The sequence below is a fragment of the Mirounga leonina genome, unplaced genomic scaffold (genome assembly GCF_011800145.1).
Source record: "Mirounga leonina isolate KUSES-001 unplaced genomic scaffold, KU_Mleo_1.0 Mir_129, whole genome shotgun sequence".
NCBI classification, from domain to species: domain Eukaryota; kingdom Metazoa; phylum Chordata; class Mammalia; order Carnivora; family Phocidae; genus Mirounga; species Mirounga leonina.
Window position 1 is genome coordinate 65218458 of NW_023270323.1, and position 24064 is coordinate 65242521.

Below are 24064 nucleotides of genomic sequence, written 5' to 3' on the forward strand. Positions count from 1 at the left end.
TAAATTGTGGAGCAATACTTTCATATCATCTATAAAATGTAGAACAAAAATTCCTGTTTTCTTTCTACTCTACACATCCTTTATTTCTAGGAGCTGATGTTGGAATGTCTTGATTTCATGACTAGCTCTATCATTAACCAACTAGGTAATCTTAGTTAAGTCACTGAATTTACATGCAACTGTTTTCCACCTTTGTTAAATGTAGATAAACAACTAAATGGTATCTAAGATCCCTTCCTGTCCTAAGCATCCATAAATTTTGTCCCCCAACCACAAAACTTCCACATTTAATTTTCTACTTCACAAGTAAGATTGTAAGAAACTGAGGCAATCTCAGCATATCAAATTCAGGAACTGTTTTTGCTATGTGTAAGGAAACGTGGTCAGAGAAGATTTTCAGGTCATGTGGAGAGAAGAGAGATCAATGTTCTATCTTTGAGCCCCCAACTGTACTGAAATCTAGAATCCAGGATGCCAGTTATTCATTGTGTAAGTAAATATGTACTGAGTATCTAAAAAGAACAACCATCAGATGAGACCTGACCATAGATGCTTTTGTGGACAGTTTCCCTTTTATTCATGTATCTACCTCTGTGCCCAGCCAGATACTTCCAGTGCCTTAGCTCCTTCCTCTCATCCAATCAAAGCTCAGAACATCTCTCCCCTTCTTCAGAAACTTTCACAGTCTCCAGATGCCTGTCCAAAAAATCCATACTCCAGCAGAAGCCACAATAACCCTTCATGATACAATTCTACTGGTCTTTATAGAGCAGGAAGAACTCCAGTCACCTAGACACACAATAGAGATTTCACAAAAAACAAAACAAAAACAAAAAAAACACAGGAACTTTTTCAGGTGGAAATGTATTATATCTGTAAAAATTTTACTCACATTTCTTTAAGGTGGTTGTCTGTGAAACAATAATTATAATAGATAATATTTATTGAATTTAAATTTAATATGTGCTTAGGACTGTTCTAAGCACTTTGCATATTAGTATCTCATTTAATCTTTTTAGGATGACCCTACAAAGTACATACTGGTGTTATTATTTTGTAGATGAGGAAACTGAGTCCCAGAGAGGTTAAACAACTTTCCCAAAGCCATGCAGTTGATGTTTGGGAGAGCTGAAATTCAAACCCAGGCAGTCCAATTTCACTACACAGGTAACAACTGCTGTCCACACAGTATATCTGGGCTGGAAAACTGGTTTAACTTCCAGGGGAATTGCCAAGGTACATTTATAGGAACAAGGAGTCCTCTATACCACATCGGGGCAAACCCTGAGAGTGTCTGTCCCATGTGTCAAGCTTAGAGTGACCCCATTTAAGAAGAAAGCTAATTACTGTATGTTCATGTTAGTTTATTTTTTTAATTAAAAAAAAATTGCCAACATTGTTTGTTCTGAGCCATTATTCATGTTGAGTCCTGCTTGCTAAGTTAAAGGCATGTACACTGATTGTCAAATAGGATACCAAGAGATCTGCTTAATGAAGCTCATTGTAAAATATGCAAAATCTCTTTTTTTCTCCCTTGGAAAGTAAGTTTAACGTACCATCTGTCAATTCCTATCACCATAGGGCACTAAATAGTTCAAGAAGTCTGTGTAACAGCACTGTTGAGAGCAAAACAACTATGTGAATAAAAAAAGGCTGCCAATTCTTGACAACTCTATAATGGAACTTCCCAAGAATGGCACTAAATTGTTTATAATCAAATCCCTGGTAATAACCCATATTTAAAAGGATTTCTTTCTGCAACTCATCAATACTGTGTGGACATTCACTCTAGGTACAATTATAGGACGTATTGTTTAGACCCAATTGTGGTCCCTGATTAGTTGATAGAGAACAGTGTTAATAATTCCTATGTTTAAAACAAGTGGTTTCGGGCGCCTGGGTGGCTCAGTCGTTAAGCATCTGCCTTCAGCTCGGGTCATGATCCCGGGGTCCTGGGATCGGGCCCCGCATCGGGCTCCCTGCTCAGCGGGAGGCCTGCTTCTCCCCCTCCCATTCTCCCTGCCTGTGTTCCCTCTCTCGCTGTGTCTCTCTCTGTCAAATAAATAAATAAAATCTTAAAAAAAATAAATAAATAAATAAATAAATAAATAAATAAATAAAAACAAGTGGTTTCATATATCGTATTTAAAGGTGAGAGGTAAAAGACAATGCCACAATCATTTTGAGAAATTGAGTGTACAGTCTACCTTGTAAAATATATGGCCTTCAATAACATTTACCACTGGGTGAAGCATTCAGGAAAAACCATCCATAAGTGGGCCATGGGTGCTTGAGAGCTGGGAGGGAAGTTTCTATGACCTCTGACCTCCCTTATTTGGGAAGGGCGATTCTCTCCTACTGCTACTATGACTTAGTTTCTTGACAGCCTTTAAAAAGCAATTTATAAAGTAAAAGGTGAGTAAGAAATTTTGTTCAATCCCAATAAAAAATAAAGGTTAAAAGTTATAAAATAGAAATAGATGAGATTTTAAACAGAAGATAAAAGGCTGGAGCCAATGAGCTAAAAGGTTACAATTTTTTTTTTCTAATATAAAAAAGGTTAAGGTAAAAAGCTAAAACCATGAGATGAAACATCTAAAATAATCAAGTAAATTTGATCAAGGTCAAGCACAGAAGCACTGAAAAATGAAAACTGCACTAAGAAAAGAAAATAGCAAGAAAAAATATACTTTTAACATGAAAAAGCAGAAAGCTCAGAGATGAAGGGAGACAACAGAGAAAAAGTAAAAGAGGAAAAATGGGAAAACCCCCTAGAAGCAAGCTCAGTGGATGTTGGATCTCAGATATACTCCGGGGTTATCAGGCGGCATTGCAAGGTGCTGGAGAATGAGCCCTGTCCCAAACTGCCCAGGGTTACCCAGAACCGTGAATCCCACCCAAGGCCCAGGGGCCCTCAGGACCCCACACTCCTACCATGGCCACAGAAACTTCCCAAGTGACCCTTGTCCTCAGTTCATCAGACCACTTCACTGGCTGTGGGCTAGCCTGGTTTTCCAGTCAGAAGGACTCAGTTTCATCCCTCTTTACTAATTGACTGTGTGACTTTGGGCAAGTTTCCTAACCTCTTTGAGTCCCTATCTTTATCTGAGTTGTAAAAATGATGAACAACCTCATAATCACAACACTGAAAGTGTCAATTCATGTGTGTCTCACTATTAGTATTGTTTTTAATTAATTTATTTATTTGAGAGAGAGAGAGAGAGGAGGGGAGGGGCAGAGGGAGAGGGAGACAGAATCTCAAGCAGACTCCCCGATGAGCGCTGAGCACACCTGGGTACTTGATCCCATGACCCTGAGATCACCACCCGAGTGCAAATCAAGTCAGATGCCCAAATGACTGAGCCACCCAGGCATCCCGCACTCTTAGTATTTTTATTATTTTACTTGTAAAGATAGCCCCTGCCAAGCACTAAACAATTTCCAGATGCATCTCACTTCATCCTCACACTCATCTATGGTACCATTACTCATCTCAGTGCCAGGAACATCACCCAAGACTCCCAGATGCTCAGAGCATTTCCAGCAACAACCTTACAGAGAATGTGTATCATCAATGGCCTCTGTGTGAGGAGCTCACTCTCATGAATCTCAAATTATAATCCTCTACTGAACAAAGGTGCACAGCCAGGAAGAAAGCACAAGTAGAGGAGATGGAGTAAGTTTTCCTAACTAGAAGGAGCCTTGGGCATGCTATGCCAGTCTTCAGTAGGGTATTGAAATGCTGCCTTAATGATATTCCCTTTTCAACATTTCAGACTCGACAACATACGCGCATTTTCTGTTTAATGCGTTTGATACGGACCACAATGGAGCTGTGAGTTTTGAGGTAAGTCATAGACTTTTTTTTATATATGATTTGACTTTAGACACATTGCAAGAAATTTAGTCTATTTATAGGGAAGATCTGAGTTTGGGTGGTTTAATAACTTTTTTTTCTTTTTGAGACTTTTTTTCTTTATTATTATCACTGTTGCTATTATTGTAGAACACTGAGCATTAGATCTACCTTCTTAACAAAACTGTAAGTGTATATTACAATATTGTTGACTACAGGTACAATGCTGTACAGCACATCTCTAGAGTTTATTCCTTTTGCTTAAATGAAACTTTACGCCCATTGGTCACTGCCCATTTCTCCCTGCCCCAGCCCCCCACAACCACCATTCCACTCCTTGACTCTAGGAATTTGTCTACTTTAGATACCTCATGTAGATGGAATCATGCAGTATTTGTCTCTCTCTGATGGCTCAGCATGTCCTCAGGTTCATCCATGTTGTTGCATATTGCAGGGTAGCTGTTGTGAATAGAGCGGCAATGAATACGGGAGTCTAATATCTCTTTGAGATCTTGATTTCAAATACTTTTGGATAATTATCCAGAAGTAGGATTCATGGTATTTTTATTTTTAATTTTTTGAGGAACCTCCATACTGTTTTCCGTATAGTGGTTACACAGTTATAATTCCCATTGACAGTGTGCAAGTGTTCCAATTTACTCACATACTCAACACTTTTTTTTAAAAAAAGATTTTATTTATTTATTTGACAGAGAGAGAGACAGCAAGAGAGGGAACACAAGCAGGGGGAGTAGGCGGGGGAGAAGCAGGCTTCCCGGAGCAGGGAGCTCGATGAGGGGCTTGATCCCAGGACCCCAGGATCATGACCTGAGCCGAAGGCAGACGCCACCCAGGCACCCCTATCCTCAACACTTCTTATCTTTCATTTGTTTGTTAATAGCCATCCTGATGGGTGTGAGGTGCTATCTCATTGTGGTTTTTATTTGTACTTCCCTGATGACTGGGGATGTTGAGCATTTTTTCATATACCTGCTCGCCACTTGGATATATTCAGAGTAATGTATATTCAAGTCCTCAGCTCATTTTTTGGTGAGTTGTTAGATATTAACTATTGAGATGAAGGAGTTTCTTATATATTTTTGAGATAACCCTTTATCAGATACATGGTTTCCAAATATTTTCTCCCATTTTGTAGGTTGCTTTTTCACTCCACTGATTGTTTCCTTTGCTGCTCAGAAGTTTTTTAGTTTAGCACCTGTTTATTTACTCTGTTGCCTGCGCTTTTGGAGTCCTATCATGAAATCATTGACAAGACCAATATCATGAAGTTTTTCCCCCAGGTTTACTTTTAGGAGCTTTACAGTTTCAGGTCTTATGTTTAAGTCTTTAATCCATGTTGAATTGATAATTGTGTATGGGATAAGGTAAGGATGGAATTTCAATCTTTTGAGTGTGGGTATCCAGTTTTCCTAAAACCATTTGTTGAGGAGACTATCCTTTCCCTTTCCCCACTGTGTATTCTTAACACCCTTGTCAAAGATCAGTTGACCATATGCGCATAGATATACTTCTGAGCTTCCTATTCTGTACCATTGATCTATATGTCTGTCTCCATGCCAGTACCGTAGTGTTTTGATTAGTATAATAACTTTGTAATATACTTTGAAGTCAGGAATTGTGATGCCTCTAGCCCTGTTCTTTCTTAAGTATTGATTTGGATATTTGTGGTCTTTTGTGGTTCCATATGAATTTTTTCTATCTGTAAAAAATACCACTTGGGATTTTGATAGGGTTGTAGTGAATCTGCAGATAGCTTTGGGTAGTATGAATATTTTAACAATATTAAGCCTTCCAACTCATGAACTTTCCATTTGTTTGTGTCTTCTTTAATTTCTTTCATCAGTGTTTCACAGTTTTTAGTATGCAAGTTTTTCACCTCCTTAGTTAAGTTTATTCCTAAGTTTTTTATTCTATTCTTTTTGGTGCTATTGTAAATGGGAACGTTTTCCTATCTTCCTTCTCAGATAATTCATTGTTGATATATAGAAACAGTAATTTTTGTATGTGATTTTGTATCTTGCAACTTTACTGAATTTGTTTATTAGTTCTAGCAGTTTTTTGGGGTAATTGTTAGGATTTTCTATGTATAATATCATGTCATCTGATTTATTTTTCTTACCTAATTTCTCTAGCTACGACTTCCGGTACTCTGTTGAATAGAAGTGGCAATATTGGGTGTCCTTGCCTTTCTCCTGATCCCAGAGGGAAAGCTTTCAATTTTTCATCATTGAGCATGTTGTCAGCTGTGGGCTTGTCATATATGGCCTTCATTATGTGAAGATTCTTTCCTTCTATTAGTTTGTTGAGAGTTTTTATCATGAAAGAACATTCAACTTTGTCAGATGTTTTTTCTGCATCTATTGAGATGATCATGTGATTTTCTTCTTGATTCTGTTAATGTGGTATATCACATTAATTGATTTGTATATGTTGAACCATCTTTCCATCAGGGGGATAAAGATTACTTGGTCATGTTGTATGATCCTTTCAATGGGCTGTTAGAATTTGTTGGAATTTTGTTGAGGATTTTGGATGTATATTTATCAAGAATATTAGCCTGTAGTTTTCTTTCTTGTTATACCTTCATCTGGTTTTGGTTCCAGGGTATTGCTAACCTCATAAATGAGTTTGGAAATATTCCTTCCTCTGCAATTGTTTGAAAGAGTTTGAAAAGGATTGGTATTAGTTCTTTAAATGTTTGGCAGAATTTACCAGTGAAGCCGCGTGGTCCTGGGCTTTTTTTGTTGAGAGATTTTTGATTACTGATTCAATCTCCTCATTATGGGTCTGTTCAGACTTTATGATTCAGTCTTGGTAAGTTGTATGTTTCTAGGAATTTATCCATTTTTTTTCTAGGCTATTCAGTCCATTGGAGTAGAATTATTCATAGTAGTCTCATGATTCTTTTGATTTCTGTGGCACCAGTTGCAATGTTTCCTCTTTCATTTCTGATTGTTTTATTAATTTGAGTCTTTTCTCTTTTTTTCTTAGTCTAGCTAAGAGTTTGTCAATTTTATTTGTCTTTTCAAAACCCCATCATTCAGAAGCACAGGTGACAACCTGGACTTGCAACTGGCATTTGAATTGGGGAAGGGCAGTCTTGTAGGCCTGAGACCTTCACCTGCGGGATCTGGTCAGAGCTGTGAAAAGGTTAGAGCTAAGTTAAATTGTAGGACACCCAGCTGGTGTTAGAGAATTGCTTGGTGGTGTGGGGCAATTACACACACATGCACACACACTACATTGGAATTGGATGGAGAATTTTTAATATATATCATGGAGACAAGGTAATTGGGGGTGGTACACTTTTGGGGAGTATGGGAAGGTGCATCTTACATGTAAGCAGAAATTTCAGTGAGTGCCATGATAAAGGGCAGATGATGAAATGGGATCAATAAGGAAAGGTACTTATAAGGCTGTATGAAGGAAGCCTGCCCATGGATTTGATTAACTAGGTGTGAAGGACAAGCACGAGCTAGTTAAGGGAATAAGAGCTCAGGATGAGAAGCAGTTGGGAGTGAGTCAGAGGCAGAAGCCTGGGAATGAAGAGAAAGCATTCGTAAATCACCTAGAAGTTAGAATACAAAGGGAAAAGGCCAACAAAGAAGACTAGATGAGGAGGCAGAGGCCAGCTCCTGACCTGTCTGAGGCAGGATGCTAAGGAGGCTGGATTCTCTTGTGGGAAGTGAGGAGTCCTTGAGGAATTTTCAGCAGGGAAGTCATGGGATCAGGACCATGTTCCTAGAAACAAGAAGTTCATTTAGTAGCTCTGTATTCCAAGAATGCTGAAAGGAGCTAACTCAAGCCAAACTACAATTGAGGCATTGGTGATGAGAAGGAGGAGACAAGTTTAAGAGATATTAAAATTAAATTGATAGACTTATATTTCAACAGAATTTGCCATGTTTAGAAGGGGGGAAGTCCAAGTAGACATTGCCAGCTATCTGGGAGCAGGGGCTTCGTTGAATCAGGATAAGAGAAGAAAGCACCTCCTTCTGAGCTATCACTCAGTCAGTGGCCCCAGGAGGCAGGGTTCCCAGGGCAGCAAAGTGTCTCCACGCATGTACTAGGTGCTCCTGCAACTGAGTGCACCTAAAATAAAGACTCCAGGCCAGGAAGCTCAACATGTCATCTCTTTTAACTTAACCAAGAAATAGCACTGCGGAGAGAAGAGTAGAAGCCAGCAATACCGAGTCAAAGGTCCAGTAGACCAAGAAACCTGCAGTGGTGAAGGTGAGGGCAGTTGGGTTTGTCCTGGATATGGCAGTAGCATGACATGTGGGACATGTGGGAGCATCACAGGTAGCATCTGTAACATTTCTTCCATTGATGGCAGTTTAGGATCACCCCATGATAATCTGGTGTTAGCATTTGCTGCATTTCACCAACCAAGATTAATTCCAGCACAGCCTTAGTGTAGCAATAACATCGAAGTCAACGGTTCCAGTTCACCTAATGAAATCTTTCATAGCTAGTTTGCAAAAATCGAGTAGGGTAAAAAATACTAATGATTTCATTACTTGAAATTACTTTTGTATCAGAAATGTCCCATCAATTACCTATAGCACATTGTATCTAATTTCAACATGTAAATTTAGTCTGGTGTTAATGATATGGGACCATGCATAACATTGCCATTACAATATTTATGTAAAATGCTGGTAATTGTGATGAACGTTGAGTATAATTTGGAAAGTTAGTTGTAATGACTATGTATTATAAGCATGTTGGTAATATGTCTTTTCCTTTAAAAGCAAACTAATGCCTGAATTAATAAATGTTAAATCAAAATCAAATTTAACACTAGGCTATTGTAACTGTTTTTCTAAAATAATTAGCTAATAATTTCTTTTTTTTTCTTTATGACTTTATTTATTTATTTTTAATTTTATTGTTATGTTAATCACCATACATTACATCATTAGTTTTTGATGTAGTGTTCCATAATTCATTATTTGTGCATAACACCCAGTGCTCCATGCAGAATGTGCCCTCTTTAATACCCATCACCAGGCTAACCCATCCTCCCACCCCCCTCCCCTCTAGAACCCTCAGTTTGTTTTTCAGAGTCCATCATCTCTCATGGTTCGTTTACCCCTCCGATTTCCCCTCCTTCATTCTTCCCCTCCTGCTATCTTCTTTTTATTTTCTTAACATATATTGCATTATTTGTTTCAGAGGTACAGATCTGTGATTCAACAGTCTTGCACAATTCACAGCGCTCACCATAGCACATACCCTCCCCAATGTCTATCATCCAGCCACCCCATCCCTCCCACCCCCCACCACTCCAGCAACCCTCAGTTTGTTTCCTGAGATTAAGAATTCCTCGTATCAGTGAGGTCATATGATACATGTCTTTCTCTGATTGACTTATTTTGCTCAGCATAACACCCTCCAGTTCCATCCACGTCATTGCAAATGGCAAGATCTCATTCCTTTTGATGGCTGCATAATATTCCATTGTATATATATATACCACATCTTCTTTATCCATTCATCTGTCGATGAACATCTTGGCTCTTTCCACAGTTTGGCTATTGTGGACATTGCTGCTATAAACATCGGGGTGCACATACCCCTTCGGATCCCTACATTTGTATCTTTGGGGTAAATACCCAGTAGTGCAATTGCTGGATCGTATGGTATTAGCTAATAATTTCTAAAAATCAATTAGCTACCTGGAAAACCTCTAGAAAACAGAAATGATTAGGCAATGAACATATTTTGAGTAACAGTAGCATTCTGGGAGGTATAGCAGAGACCATTCTGATTCTACAATAAAGAGAAAAGGAAGTTTTCTACCTAATTTGCTTAAACCCAAAAGGGCAGAGTGAATAAGACAAGGGAGTGAGGTGGCACCTGAATCTAGCCCGTGGCTGGGCCTAATCCCCTCCTTGCCATTCAGTGGCTGTGAGACCCTGGGTTGAGAATTTAAACTCTCTAGCCCCTTAGTGTTTTCATTTCTGTAAAATATCAGCAAGCAAAGCTACTTTACAGGGAATGTAAGACTGAAAATGTACTAATATCAGTAAAGGGTTTGGCTCAGTGCCTGGCACCAAATACATGCTTGATATTTATAAGGTGTTACCAAAGTAGTTATTACACGGGACATTTTTCTAACAAAGCCAATTAATAACAACATTGGTCATCTTGTTAAACAGTAATCTTCTATCGTTCAACATATTCATTCAATGGCTACATGATCACTCTGTCCACAATGGTATGAAAGATAATTCTGCATCTCACCATATAATAAGTATTACTGTGTGTCAGTCACTAATACTAAGTGTTTAAAAATAGTATTAGCTATACACAGTAATAATAACTGACTCTTGTTTAGAACTCATTTGAACTCATAAGTCAGGCAATTGTGCTGAGTGCATTATATATACTAGCTTAGTTCATCTTCACAGGTACCATTATTAACTCCTTTTTAGCAAATGAAGAAAGGGAATCATCGACAGGTTTAGCAACCTGCCCAAGGTCACACAGCTAGAAAGTAGGAGGGCCAGGATTCAAACTCAGGCAGTCTGGCACCAGAATGCATCTCTTACCAACTTGTTATCCTGCCTGAGAGATGTATATAGATCCCCAGCCCCTCATCTGAAATTCTCAGAACCAGCTGAGTTTTGTCATTCACAGCCCTGCAGATTTAGACAAGTAATACCCTGCACACACTAGTCCCTATTATTTAATGTCTCTGGTAGCGTCCACAGCATGCTATAATCAAATGTGTAGTATTCATGCAGTGAAATATGATACACGATAAACATGGCAGGGACTGCTACTGATGACCAATGTCCATGTGCTCTGCTTGGTGATCTCATGAATAGGCCATAATCCCAGCCTCTCCTGCAGTTAGGTGGAGCCATGACTGAGATTTACCAATGAGATGTGAGTAGAAGTGACCACATCTCCTTCTTCTCTCTTCCTATCTGTGGGGACTATGAGCTCACATATTTCAGTTGGCCCTGCAACAAAGTGGAAGGAGCCCGGATCTCTGAATGACTGCATGGAACAGAGCACTCTCCCCATTTCACTGTATGTGAAGTAAGTTTATATGGTGCCAAGTCACTAAGATTTGAAAGTGTTGGTACAGCTGTTAGTGTCCTCTGATTAATATGATAGAGGCAGATTAGATGATAGATAGATGATAGATGATGATAGATCATATGTAGACTGAGAGATGATGGATGGATAGATAGGTAGATAGGTAGATAGATAAATATATAGATAATTAGAAATAGATTAAAAATAGTTTTATGTCAGTTCACTTCAAGTTTTGGCACTAATGAGTTTGGCACTCAAATTTACGAACCAAGATTGAACCGCAGCTCTGCCTAAGTCTCTAAAACCTATGGTTTTAACCAGAGATCATCAAACTTCTCCGTTCAGAGCCAAATAGTAAATATTTTGGCTTTGTGGGCCCTACAGTCTCTATTGTATCTACTCAATTCTGATGTGTAGCCACACACAAATCCTAAGTAAATGGGCATTGCTGTGTTCCAATAAAACTTTGTCTACAAAACAATATGAGCCCTGTTTGACTCCCCAGACCATAGTTTTCCACCCCATTCTTAACCATTACAATAGATTGCCTCCTCCTGAGGGCTTGAGCCACAGTGTTTGCTAGATGACATCTAAGATGGCATTCTATGATCTGATTACTGAATATTATCACCAACTTTCACAATTCGCATTCAATCCATCCCATCCACAAAAATCACTGGTTTACTGATACAATTGTTGGCTACACCATCAACTCTGAACCTTTACCACCATTGCAACAATTACCATCTGCCAAACATTATCACCATCAGGGCAATGCATACCTCTGAGCAGGTCCCGAATGGCAAGTTTACTTGAATTATTGAGGCTGACTTAAAATAACATTCTGGAATAGCTATACCTGCTTCCTACAGGTGACATCAGAGCTATGGTTCAAAGCTTCAAGAAAACACCATTCACTGACAATCCAATTCATACTGAATGAAATGTGAGTGGCACTGCCTGGAGACGTTATAAATCAAAAAAGTAATCTCTTTGTCATTCACAGTGATAAGAAAAAAATGTTTTTCTCCCAAATATCATTTATGGTTATGGCAAAACTTTCTTTCTAGGATGAATCATTTTATCAAATTAAATAGCTAATTCAGGGCACCTGGGTGGTTCTGTTGGTTGAGCACCAAACTCTTGATTTTGGTTCAAGTCATGATCTCAGGGTCCTGAGACTGAGCCCCACATCAGACTCTCTGCCAGAGTTTGCTTGTCCCTCTCCCTCTCCTACCCCACCACTTGTGTGCTCGCTCTCTCTCAAAATAAATACAATCTTTAAAAAAAATAAATAGCTATTTTCTTTTGAGATGTCAGATACCAGTGGAAGTTATTTAGGCAATGTTACCAATAAGTATAAAATTCTGATTTTATCACATTTATTAATCATTAGGGTTTATCCTTCTTATATCTCTTAACACAAACACACACACTTACACAACCTGTACACATAATTCTGTTCTTGTCTAGTGCCCATTGCAGGGAGCTATTGAAAGGAAAGTGAAAGGTAGGTTCAGAAGTCTTCTCATTTCATTTATGCATCTAACAAATACTTACTGAGCATGACTATGTGCCAAACACTCTTCAAAGTGCTGGCTGGGGACACAACAGTGAACAAAGGACACAAATCTTTGTCTTCATGGAGCTTATAGTCTCCCATTTTCATAGAATCCAGCTGTTTTCACAGTTGGGTCTGTTGCCCTGGGCCCCATCCATACCTTTTTGTTGATTCCCAGGGAATCTGACCAGGCCACATGTGTCCTGGTTTTTGCTTGTTGTCCGTCATTCTGGCCTGCTTCTTCCCTGTGGTCTTGCCTAGTCTTGCCATGGGGGTATTCAGTTCCTCCTGCATTTGCTTACCATTTCCTGTAGGCTTTAAGGGCAAGTCCTTTTTTTTTTAAGATTTTATTTATTTATTCATGAGAAACACAGAGAGAGAGAGAGAGAGAGAGAGGCAGAGGGGGAAGAAGCAGGCTCCCAAGGAGCAGGGAGTCCGATGTGGGACTCGATCCCAGGACTCTGGGATCATGACCTGAGCCAAAGGCAGACGCTTAACCATCTGAGCCACCCAGGCGCCCAGGGCAAGTCCTTTAAACCTCTCATAGCACATGCTACAATGTGTGGTAACAGCAGATTATTACAAGACAGACAAAAAAAGCATACAATAAATATCTGACAGACCACAGGTCAGATTTGTTTTTTAAAATTCATTTTTTAAATAAAGTTTTTTTTAATTTTAGACCAGATATACCTTTACAGAAAAATTGCAAAGATAGTACAGACAGTTCTCATATACCTCTCATCCAGTTTCCCTATTATTAGTATCACATTAAAATGGAATACTTGCTACAAGTAATGAACTAATATTGATGCATTATCCACTAAAGTCCATGCTTTCTTCAGATTATCTTAACTCTTACCTAATGTCCCTTTTTTGTCCATCCTATGTAGGATACCATATTAAATTTAGCCACTAGATCTCCTTAAGCTCCTCTTGGATGTGACAGTTCTTCAGATATTCCTTGTTTGTCATGACCTTGTGAGTTTTGAGGAGTATGGGTCAGGTGTTTAGTCAGTATGGACTAATGGAGATTTATTTTGTCTTTTGAGTTGTAATCCAATATAACCCTATTTATTTTGTTGCTCAAATTGTTACAGTTTGGCAACTCGGAGATGTTTCAGTCAACTCCTGTATCCCTTCAACATTCTCCTATCATTGTGGTTGTTTCTTCTCTTTTGCTGTGTTTCTTTCATCAGACCCTTATTTTCTGGCATTACAAGATGCTTCAGGCTCATCTTTTGTCTTCCCTGCCCCAGTCCTGAATTAATCTCCAACTTTAACATCCAGCCTCTGTGGAAGCTCCAGAAGTCTCTTCTCATCTAAAAGAACACATGCTTCTCAGTCAGACACAGGGTTCAAATCTAGATACTACCACTTCTAGCTCTGACGCCTGGGCAGGTTCCTCATTCCCTCTGTGCTTGAATTTCTTCAATGTAAATTGGAAATAATCATGATAGATACATCACAAAATTGTTGTATGATTAAATGATGGATTTAAAGAGTTTTGAAAGTTTCATGGCACATAGAAAATGCTCAGTTAATGTTAACCCTGGCTGACATCTGGTCAGTCTCAGAGAATTGATCTCTCTCAATCTCAGTGTTCCTGGACATGTAACTCTTGGGCTTCTTAGCTGATCTTCTTACAGCTTTCATGGTCACACATATATTTGCATACTGACACACTTTTTTTTAAAGAAGCTAAGGCTATTTTATAATGCATTTATGAATTAATTTTATAGCAAGAATTATGAATTCCTGGCATTCCTAATTTTCTACAAATGTTATTAGGAAGTAGATGAACTGCAAATCACTATGAGTCATTTCACATCACGCCACAATTCTGTCCTATAGTAGCAAGAGAAGAGATACGGCCTCTGTTTATATCATACTGTTGTGTATAACCACAGCCCATTGATTCAATTCTAGTCAAAATGAGGCCTGGGCTTTGAGTCAGAGGTCTGGGTTTGATTTTTAGCTCCCTGCTCACTGACTATGCCTTGGCTTGGTCACTTGTTTCCTCTGAGCATCTCTCTACAATGTAAAGACTGCAATACCTACTCCCTATGGTTGCATGAGGCTGACATGAAATAACGCACAGAAATTGCCTAACACAGGGGCCCACACACATCCATAAACTGTAGTCATTATTACTATTAAATTTCAGTGCTCCCAGGACCCAAGACTTATACTCCTTTCCTAAGGAAACAAGTCAAAATGATGGGAAATGTTTACACAGCATCATTTATAATAAAGAAAAATTTTATTTACATAGCCACCAATAGAAAGTATGGTTAAGTAAATCACAGTATATCCATATGACAAAGCAGTGTTTCAAACTCCAAATTATGATCATTAATACGTGGTAAAATTAATTTAGAGATTAATGATAAGAATGTTTAAAAAATTAATAGAAGAGAAATGGAAATAATTACTTTCTGGTGTACATGTGTGTGTTTGTGTGTGTTCTAGGTTGCCATTTAATATGTAATTATTGTGGTTTGGGGTCCAAAGTGTTCAAAAACCACTGTGATAGTATCATTAGATTAAACCATATGAAATTAATATTCTTGCAAATATGATAAAAAAAAGTCAGCAATTTGGGACTCCTGGGTGACCCTGTTGGTTGAGCATCTGACTCTTTTTTTTTTTTTTTTATTCATGAGAGACAGAGCGAGAGAGAAAGGCAGAGAGAGAAGCAGGCTTCCTGCTGAGCCGGGAGCCCGATGCGGGACTCAATCCCAGGACCCTGAGATCATGACCTGAGCCGAAGGCAGACACTTAACCATCTGAGCCACCCAGGCGCCCCGAGCATCTGACTCTTGATCTCAGCCCAGGTTTTGAATCTCAGGATTGTGAATTCAAGCCCAACGTTGGGCTCCATGCTGGGTGTGGAGCCCACTTAAAAAAAAATCAGCAATTTCATAGGGTTCAACCTAATATGTAGTAATTTAAATGATGTCACAATGAATTTTCAGTGATGTGGGAAAATGCTTGTAATTTTAAGTGAAATATACATTATTATATATACATACATGACCTTTACTATAAATATGCTATGCATAAAAATGGAAATGTTCATTTTGCATAAGTGATAGGATTATGTGTGATTACAATTTTTTTCAGTATAGTTTTCTATAATTTTTTACATAAATCAAGCATATTTATGTATACATTTTTTATGTATTTATACTCATTTTTGTTTAAAAGTTTATTAATGTTTAATGGCCTCTAGTGAGATCGAACCAAAGAACTTTCCTCTACCTTAATATGTCTGTCATCACCTTTTAAGACGCTAAATTAGCTAAATAGACAATATTATATATCAAATGAGGTAAGTACATTATCCCTTCTGTATGACAAAATCAGGCCACAAATCTTAGAAAATTTACTTATTACTTTTTAGACATATTGATGCCTGATGCAAACTTCAGATAGTACCTGAAATTGTGTCTTTCAAATACTTCAAAAAGTGGCTCAACTACTGTGGAAGCTTAATTCCAATCACAGGAGGTCATACCAGAGAAAATAAACAACCTTTAAAATTTTCATGAAAATACATAAGCAAGCATAAAATTAGAAATATACTAAACACGTGTATGATTTTCCATACCGAATCTGTCACTAACTAGCTAGTTAACATTCTTAACCTTTGGTAAGTCACCTAATGTTGTTTTCCCAACTATAAACAGGACTATTTATTGCAAATACCCTAAACACATGATTATAAGCCATATTGCTCTTTGAGTGGCAGGTAGGGAGGCAGGATGTTTGTTTTCAACCTCAGTAGTTCCTCTGGTGAAATTCCAAACTGGCCCCCTGCACCCAGACAGCGAGAAGAGACTGAAGAAAGAGGCCACTCCAGAATGGCAGGTGGCAGGTGTAATTAGTAAGGGAACTTACCTGTGAGGCTTGTCGTGGGCAACTCCAAGACAAGTAAATCTCTGTACTGCCCACCAGAACCTTAAAAAATTTTATGGAGGTCTTAATGGGATTCAGTCACATATACAGTCCAGATGGTCTCAGCAAGACCTTACTTTCTCAAGGCTACATCCTTGAAGTGGCTCCTTGTCCAGAAAGGGTGGGCAGACCATACATTCCAAGGACAGGGAAGGGGTAAGAGCCTTGGATTGCCTGGGCCAGCTTGTGGGTCAAGCAATGGTCATGTCCTCTTGATGACCTCCTCTGACAGAGGAAGACTAATGTCCCTGTCATAGCAACCAGAACTAAGGGACTAAGCAAAAATTTGATAGATACCAAAAAGCTCACAACTGAACAAGGCTGGGATATTATAAAGTCAAATCTTTATGCCTTTTTCCTTCTTTTGCTTCGATCATAAGAGAATGGAAACCACAATTCAGTACCGATCATTTTTGTGCATTAGGGAACAGATGCAAGCTTTTTTCACAGATAAAAGGTAATTATGCAAAGTACTCCAAGAATTGTTTTCTTTTTCTTTTTTTTTTTTTTTTAAGCATTGTGTCTCCTACTCAATAGATTTCAGTTACCATTCAGAAAAGCGTGGAGCAAAAACCACATAAAACACACTGAGTTTCTCATTTTTCTTTTCCACAAGTAAGGAATCATTCTTCTTTTGAAATAACTGTTTATTGATATCATCCTGCAAGATGGTATATCACAAGGTAGAGGGGTGCTCAAGGTCCACAGCCATCTTTTAATGTAAGTAGTTTTGGGATACATAGTACTTAAGAGGAAGATGTGAATCAGCTGTCAGCTTGTAAATCAGGATATTTTTGTTTACAAATAATAGAAAATCACATACTAACAAAAACAATGTGATGACTTTATTGGCTCACAGAAAGAAAAAGTCCAGAGATAAGGATGGCTACAACTAAGGGTGGGCTCTCCCATAGTCACAAAAAATGCCAGCCGCTCCTTGACTCCAAGCTTGACTGTTCATGTCGAGCAGACGTGGACTGAGTTCAGTTGTATGCCAACCCAGATCCAATTGCCTTGACCAAAGGGATAATATGAACCTCTTGACTTTGCTCAGGTCACAGCTCCATCACTAAAACTAGAGGTGGAGAGCACTTCTGCAGAATTGGATGAAGCACCAAGTGGAAATTAGTGGGGGCTTAGTAGGAAGGCAACCAACAAAAGTCCATATGTGACTTTAAAAGTGCTTTTCACTGATGCCCTTGTCTGCTCCATTTGGTGATAGGGTCAATGCCATTGATGATTTCTGTAGGCCAGTTGTTCTCAAAGTGTGATTCCTGAATCAACAGTATCAGTATCCCTTTGGAATATGTTAGGATTATATATTCTTGCACCCCAACCTAGACCTAATGAATCAGGAATCCTGAGGGTGGAGCCCAGCAAGCTGTGTTCTAGCAAGCCCTCCAGATGATTATGTGGCAAGCTAAATTTTGAGAACCAATGCTCTAAGCATGTCTTCAAAGACTTTGTATCCAGTCCCCCTTTTCAACTAAGAGCACATAACTATTACTTAGTGATTTGAAGCAATGGATAAGGTTTATATTGATAGTCATCAACCTCATCTGGCCTCAGCAATCTTTCTCTGAGAAGCCTACCTTCCCATACTCGGCAGTGACTATTTTGTAGCTTCTAATAAGCCAAAGCTTATAGTTTACCAGTTGTACATTGCACATTAACTCTTGATTATAGTATGTTATATATTTCAGGTTTATATATATTACAACAACTTTCCAGGAGATAGCATGAAGTATTTTGAGGGATGTCTACCTTCTCATAATTTGCACAAGTCACCTGTCTAGTACCATGGCTGCCTCCTTATTTACTTAAACCTTCGATTCTTGCCCTTTCTGCTATATCTGTCACTCCCAAGCCGATGACATCCATTGAAGCTGTCAGGTGGGGACTCACTCATCCTCTTGCTCTTATCAGCTGCTGGCATCCACAGCATGTTCCCCTTCTTCTGTGTTAACTGAGAAAATGCACCTCCTCCCTCCAGAGCTCAACCCTCTACCTGCACTTGGGTCCCAGAACGATCAGCCCATCTCTTGCACTCCCTCCTTCTCTCTCACACACACCTTTAGTAATCTCTTCATAGAGAGTTCCATCCAGTAATCAAAGTGCTCATCTTCAAAAATCTCTCCTGTAATCCCATATTTCTCTTCAGATATAGCCGGCTCTCTATCATTGTGACCAGCCAAGAGTCATGAGTTTTCTTCTAATCTCTGTCATTGTTTGCTTCTTCTACTCCTCGGAAAGTTCTCGCATCACTCATTGGTGACCTCCATTTTGTTGATCCAATGAACATTTTTCATTCTCCAGCAGCATCTTGTATCACCATGAACCATCCTTTTCTAGGAAAATGAACTCCTCACTTGACCTCTCATATTTCCTTAGCAATTTATTTTCAAGATCCCTTGCCGGGCTCTTTTCTCTCTGCCTACCAAATACTGTAGTCCTTTGTGGCCTTCTCTTGAATTCTCTTTTTCTCTCACTTTACATTTTACCCTGAATAAAGATGGAAAGTAGGGTATGGTTATCTGATTGTCACAGCACCATTTGTTGAAAACATGACTCTTTCCCCATTGCATGGTCTTGGCACCCTTGTTGAAAATCAATGGTCACAGATGTTTATTTCCAGATTTGCAACGTTATTGCACTGGTCTATATGTCTATTCTTATGCAAGTGCTATATTGTAGATTTGTAGTGAGTTTTGAGATTGGAGTTTGAGCTCTCTAACTTTGCTTTTTTTTTTTTTTTTTCCATATTGTTTTGGCTCTTTGGGGCCCTGTGCAATTCCATATGAATTTGAAGATCAGCTTTTCCATTTCGGCAAGAAAGTCAATGGTTATTTTTTTTTAAATTTTATTATGTTATGTTAATCACCATACATTACATCATTAGTTTTTGATGTAGTGTTCCACGATTCATTGTTTACGTATAACACCCAGTGCTCCATTCAATACGTGCCCTCTCTGAAACAAATAATACATTATATGTTAAAAAAAAAGGGGGGGGGGAGGGGTTGGGGGAATGGGTTAGCCTGGTGATGGGTATTTAAATGGTTATTTTTGATAAATTTTTTTAATAAAATGATAACTGTACACCTTCTTAGCATGATTAAAGTCAGTATCATGCTTAAAGTAGAAACACTAGAAACAGCCTTATTAAATTCAGTAACAAAATAAGGATGGCTATTATTGTTGTTATTATATAATATTGTCTTGGATATATTATTCACTACATTTAGAAAAAAAGGAAGTAATTAAAATATAAAAATTAGAAAGAAGAGGTAAAACTAACTCCATTTGCAGCTAATATGATTGCATCCATGAAAAACCCAGGAGAATCAATTGAAAAACTATCATATACAACAGAAACAGTTAGTTGGCAGCATACACAATTACTATAGAGAAATCAATAGCTTTTGTATATACAAACAAAAGTAATTTGGAACATGTAATAGAAAAAAATACCTCATTTAAAACAGCACAAAAGGATTAACATACCTAGAAATAAATATCACTAAGAAACATGAAAGAGCAACTTGGAAAAAAAACCAAAAAGGTCTAAAACATACCAGAGTATGGTATGCTGAATAATAGCCCACCAAGTGTCTACACCCTAATTTCTGGAACTTGTGAATATGTTACCTTACATGGTAAAAGGAGCTTTGTGGGTGTGATTAAGGATCTTGAGATGGGGAGATCATCCTGGATTACCTAAGTGGGTTTAATGTAATCACAGGGGTCCTTGTAAGAGGGAACAGGAAGATCAGGGTAAGAAAAGAAAGATATGACAAAGGGAGCAGAGACTAGAGTGATGTGCTCTGAAGATGGAGGAAGAGGTCACAAGCCAAACAATGCAAGTGGCCTCTAAAAGCTCAAGAAAGCAAGGGAGCAAACTCTCCCTCTACATCCCCTGTGCTCCCCCATTTTGATTCCAGCCCAGTGAAACTCATTTCAGAATTCTGACCTGAAGAACTGTTAAGATAATAAACATGTATTATTTTGAGTCACTAAAGTTGTGGTAATTTATTACAGTAGCCAGGAGAACACTGATAAATAGGTTCAGTGACAAAAATGACTTGGACAAGGGCAAGGTCTCTCATAGTCTTGATTAGGAAGACTCACCAACATGCAGTTGTCAATTCTGCCAAAGCTGATCTGTAAATTTACCTCAAACCCTTCAAAAGTCATGTGCAGTATTAAAGCAAGAGAAAATAGCTGGAAAAAAAAGATTGACCAGGAGGAAATAGCCCTAACAGCCACTTTCATATTTGGGCCGATGTAGTAGAGGTGGATAAACAGATTTACTAATGAAATAAAATAGAAATTTCAGAAATATAAACAAATATATAAAAGGTTTAAGGATATGATAAATCTTGCATCTCAAAACAATGGGTAACAAATAATAGTGTGAAACCAGATAATTATTTAAAAACAGTGGATAAATTCCAAATGGAATAAGGATTTGAATGTATCAAAGTAAACTTATGAAGTAGTAGTAAAAAGCATGGGGGTATCTTTCTATAACTTCAAATGGGGGAAGCCTTTTCAATATGACATAAGCCAAAAGACATAAATTAAAAGACTGACAAATTCTAGAATATAAGAATAAAAAAATACCTACTTTGCAAAAATCAATATAAGAAAAATCAAAAGAAATGACAAACTGGGAAACAACACTGGAAGACATATCCCAGACAAAGGATAATTTCACTAATACGTGAAGAGTTTCTATAAATCGAGACATTTGAAAAAAAAAAAGTTCAAATTTATTTAAGATACAAATATAAGTAATTTGAGAAAGAAATAGCTTCCCATGAAATTGGAAAACATAAAAGTTTGATACTATATAGTATTGACAAGCTATAATATTCTTATACTTAAAAAATTCTCATATATAGATTTTGAGAGGGGAGTTTGGGACACAAGTTGGAAATAACTCTAAAGTTTACAAATGTTCAAATCCTTTAACCCAGAAATCCCATGTCTAAGGATTTATTCTACAGATATTTTTGTTCAAGTATGAATTATGTACATATAAGGTCACTCTTCGTAACATTGTTTTTAATAAGTTTGGAAATCTTTCAATACTCATCAATGGGAGAGTGGTTAAATAAACTATGGTGCATTCATACACATTATGTGAAAAAGATTGGAATTATTTCTAAGATTGTTAAGTGGGAGGTGGGGGAGTACAGAACAGCCTGTCAGACTATTTGTGCAAAGGGATATGGAATATATATAAATAAATATGCCTTATACTTGTATATGCACAAAAGTTCCATGCCAGCTGCCCAGGGAGAAAGAAAAAGGGTAGCTGGGGTCCAGGAACAGAAGATTTTTCACCAAACATCTTACATATTTTTAATTTTGAACTACGTGAATATTACCTACTTTTCAAAGTAAAAAAAAAAGAAAACATTAAAATTAAGAAAACTGGGACAGGAAAACAGCTATAAAATGATGGAATATAGAAATGCAGAGAGAAAAAGCAAATTCACCCAGAAAGCCACTTCTGCATGCCCCTTGGGCTCTTCCGTTCCCATCTACCAGTGGATTATCAGATCTGCGTGAGCTCAGAATTACCACATTGTGATGGTATCTCTGCTCCACAACAAATATATAGGAATTTGATCAAGTTCAATCAAACCAGCCTAACCATGATACTGGCTAAGGGTTTCGTTTACTTGGCAAACACATAACCAATGTCCTTGCTAGACATTGTTATAGCTTAACTCTTTTAATCCTCACAAAAACTTTTAAGAAGTAGGTATTATTATCCCCATTCTACAGATACGCAGATTGAAGCAAAAGGAGGTTAAGTGGTCAGAGGACACAAAGCTGTCAAGTGACATCACTGGAATTTGAGGTCAGGCAGTCTGGCTTCAAAGTCCAGGCTCTTAACCACTGCCCCATGTGTGTTATAACTTGATTTCTAAGTAACAGTTACAGTTGGCCCATATCTTAAAGACAGACCATATTTCTTGTTAGCAGATCTTTTTCATGGGAAGTATGCTATGTATGTGCTTGTATTTCTTAAGATAGTGTTATCAGGTTCTTTTCAGTAAAAGAAATTGTGTGCAGTTGTGGTAGAAAGCCAATACCACGTAGAGCATGCATCTTGCTGTTTGGGTGTCTGTCCTCATAGCATTTCCAGTTCCACAGGTGATTTAAGCCACAGTTCCCAAGTCAAAGATGAGAATGTTAAAGCTAAGGAGTGGTTTATGCCCACAGAGAACTCTCAGAAACAGAGGACCAAGAACACATTATCTCACTAAATAACGGTTCAAAAACCCAGAGGGTTGTAACCCTTGCTTCCATCGTTTGAGAGAGACTTTTATCATAGTCGGTGTTTTATTTTTTTTTAGAAATGTCATATCAAATTATACTTTTATTTCTTTTTAGGATTTCATCAAGGGTCTTTCCATTTTGCTCCGAGGGACAGTTCAAGAAAAACTCAACTGGGCATTTAATTTGTATGACATAAATAAAGATGGCTACATCACTAAAGAAGTAAGAAATGCCTCACCAACACAACTCTCCTTTGGACTCTTTCCATTTTTCTAACTTTAAATGTTAAACAATTGAAACTATTAATTTGAAAATTGCATTTTTAAGAAATCTGAAGTATTTTATGTGGTGGTGGTGGTGGTGAAATACTCTAATAAAAAACTTGCAATGGCTAGGAATAATTTATGGTACATCTAACTTCAAAGTAAATATAAAACACATAAGGATTGTACCCCTGTTTCCTAATGGCATTCAAATAAATACTGTAAATTGGATAAAGACTATGGTTGGAATCAGGAAGAAAATGTATACAAATCATGCTTGAATATTTGGCCTGTGACCTTTTTTTCTTCTAATATAATGTGGAAAGAAATACAATTTTAAAATTGCAGAGACTGCAATGACCTGTATTGTGTAGAACGTGACCTGATGGGAGTGGTTGGGCCCCCAAACACTGCCAGGCAGGCTATGCAAGAAAAAAGGCCCACAGACCAAATTAAGAAGCTCATATCAAATGGTTTATTAAACCAATATAAAACACCGTGAGAAGGGAAAAGGGATGGGGTAGGTTAACAATTTTAGGATAGGGTCCAAATGGGGTTGAAAGACATTACATGAATCCTGGGGGATCCTCAATGTTCATATGTCCCTTCTCCCTGACTCACTTGCTTTTCCGGAAGTTTGAGTTTTGAGCATGACAACCCTCAAACCAAAGGTACCCAGGGTTACTGACCTGACCTTACTCGATAAGAGACATAGAAAGTGCACCTGACCACAGGTATAGTGTGACAATTAGCCTGACCAAAGGCCATAGGTTTTGTGTTTTCTGAGCAGAAGATACATAGGGCCAGAATGTTTCGCACCAATGGATGGCTGAAGACCTCATGAATATTAAGTGTTTATGCATATTGAATATATCCTGAATAGCTAGTGCCTCCTATAACTGGTGGACAGTACTACAGTAAATATTTAGTACTCGGATGCCTTGGAAATACTAGGTACCTCTTGGCCCTTCCATCCCTTTCTATCTCTATGTTTAACACAAACATGCTGGTCTTACACATAACACATTTCATGAATTCTGAAGTCAGACAAACTTC

At 38.0% G+C, this 24064-nt stretch overlaps 1 protein-coding gene across 1 annotated transcript in view; it reads left to right on the top strand.

The window, feature by feature from the left end:
• The window catches only part of KCNIP4 (potassium voltage-gated channel interacting protein 4), a 1124144-nt gene that overhangs the window by 1095684 nt on the left and 4396 nt on the right, over positions 1-24064 (top strand). Inside the window, exons 5-6 of the mRNA XM_035005224.1 lie at positions 3777-3847; positions 22860-22967. Coding sequence (XP_034861115.1) covers positions 3777-3847; positions 22860-22967 — 179 coding nt within the window. The remainder of the gene's footprint in view (positions 1-3776; positions 3848-22859; positions 22968-24064) is intronic.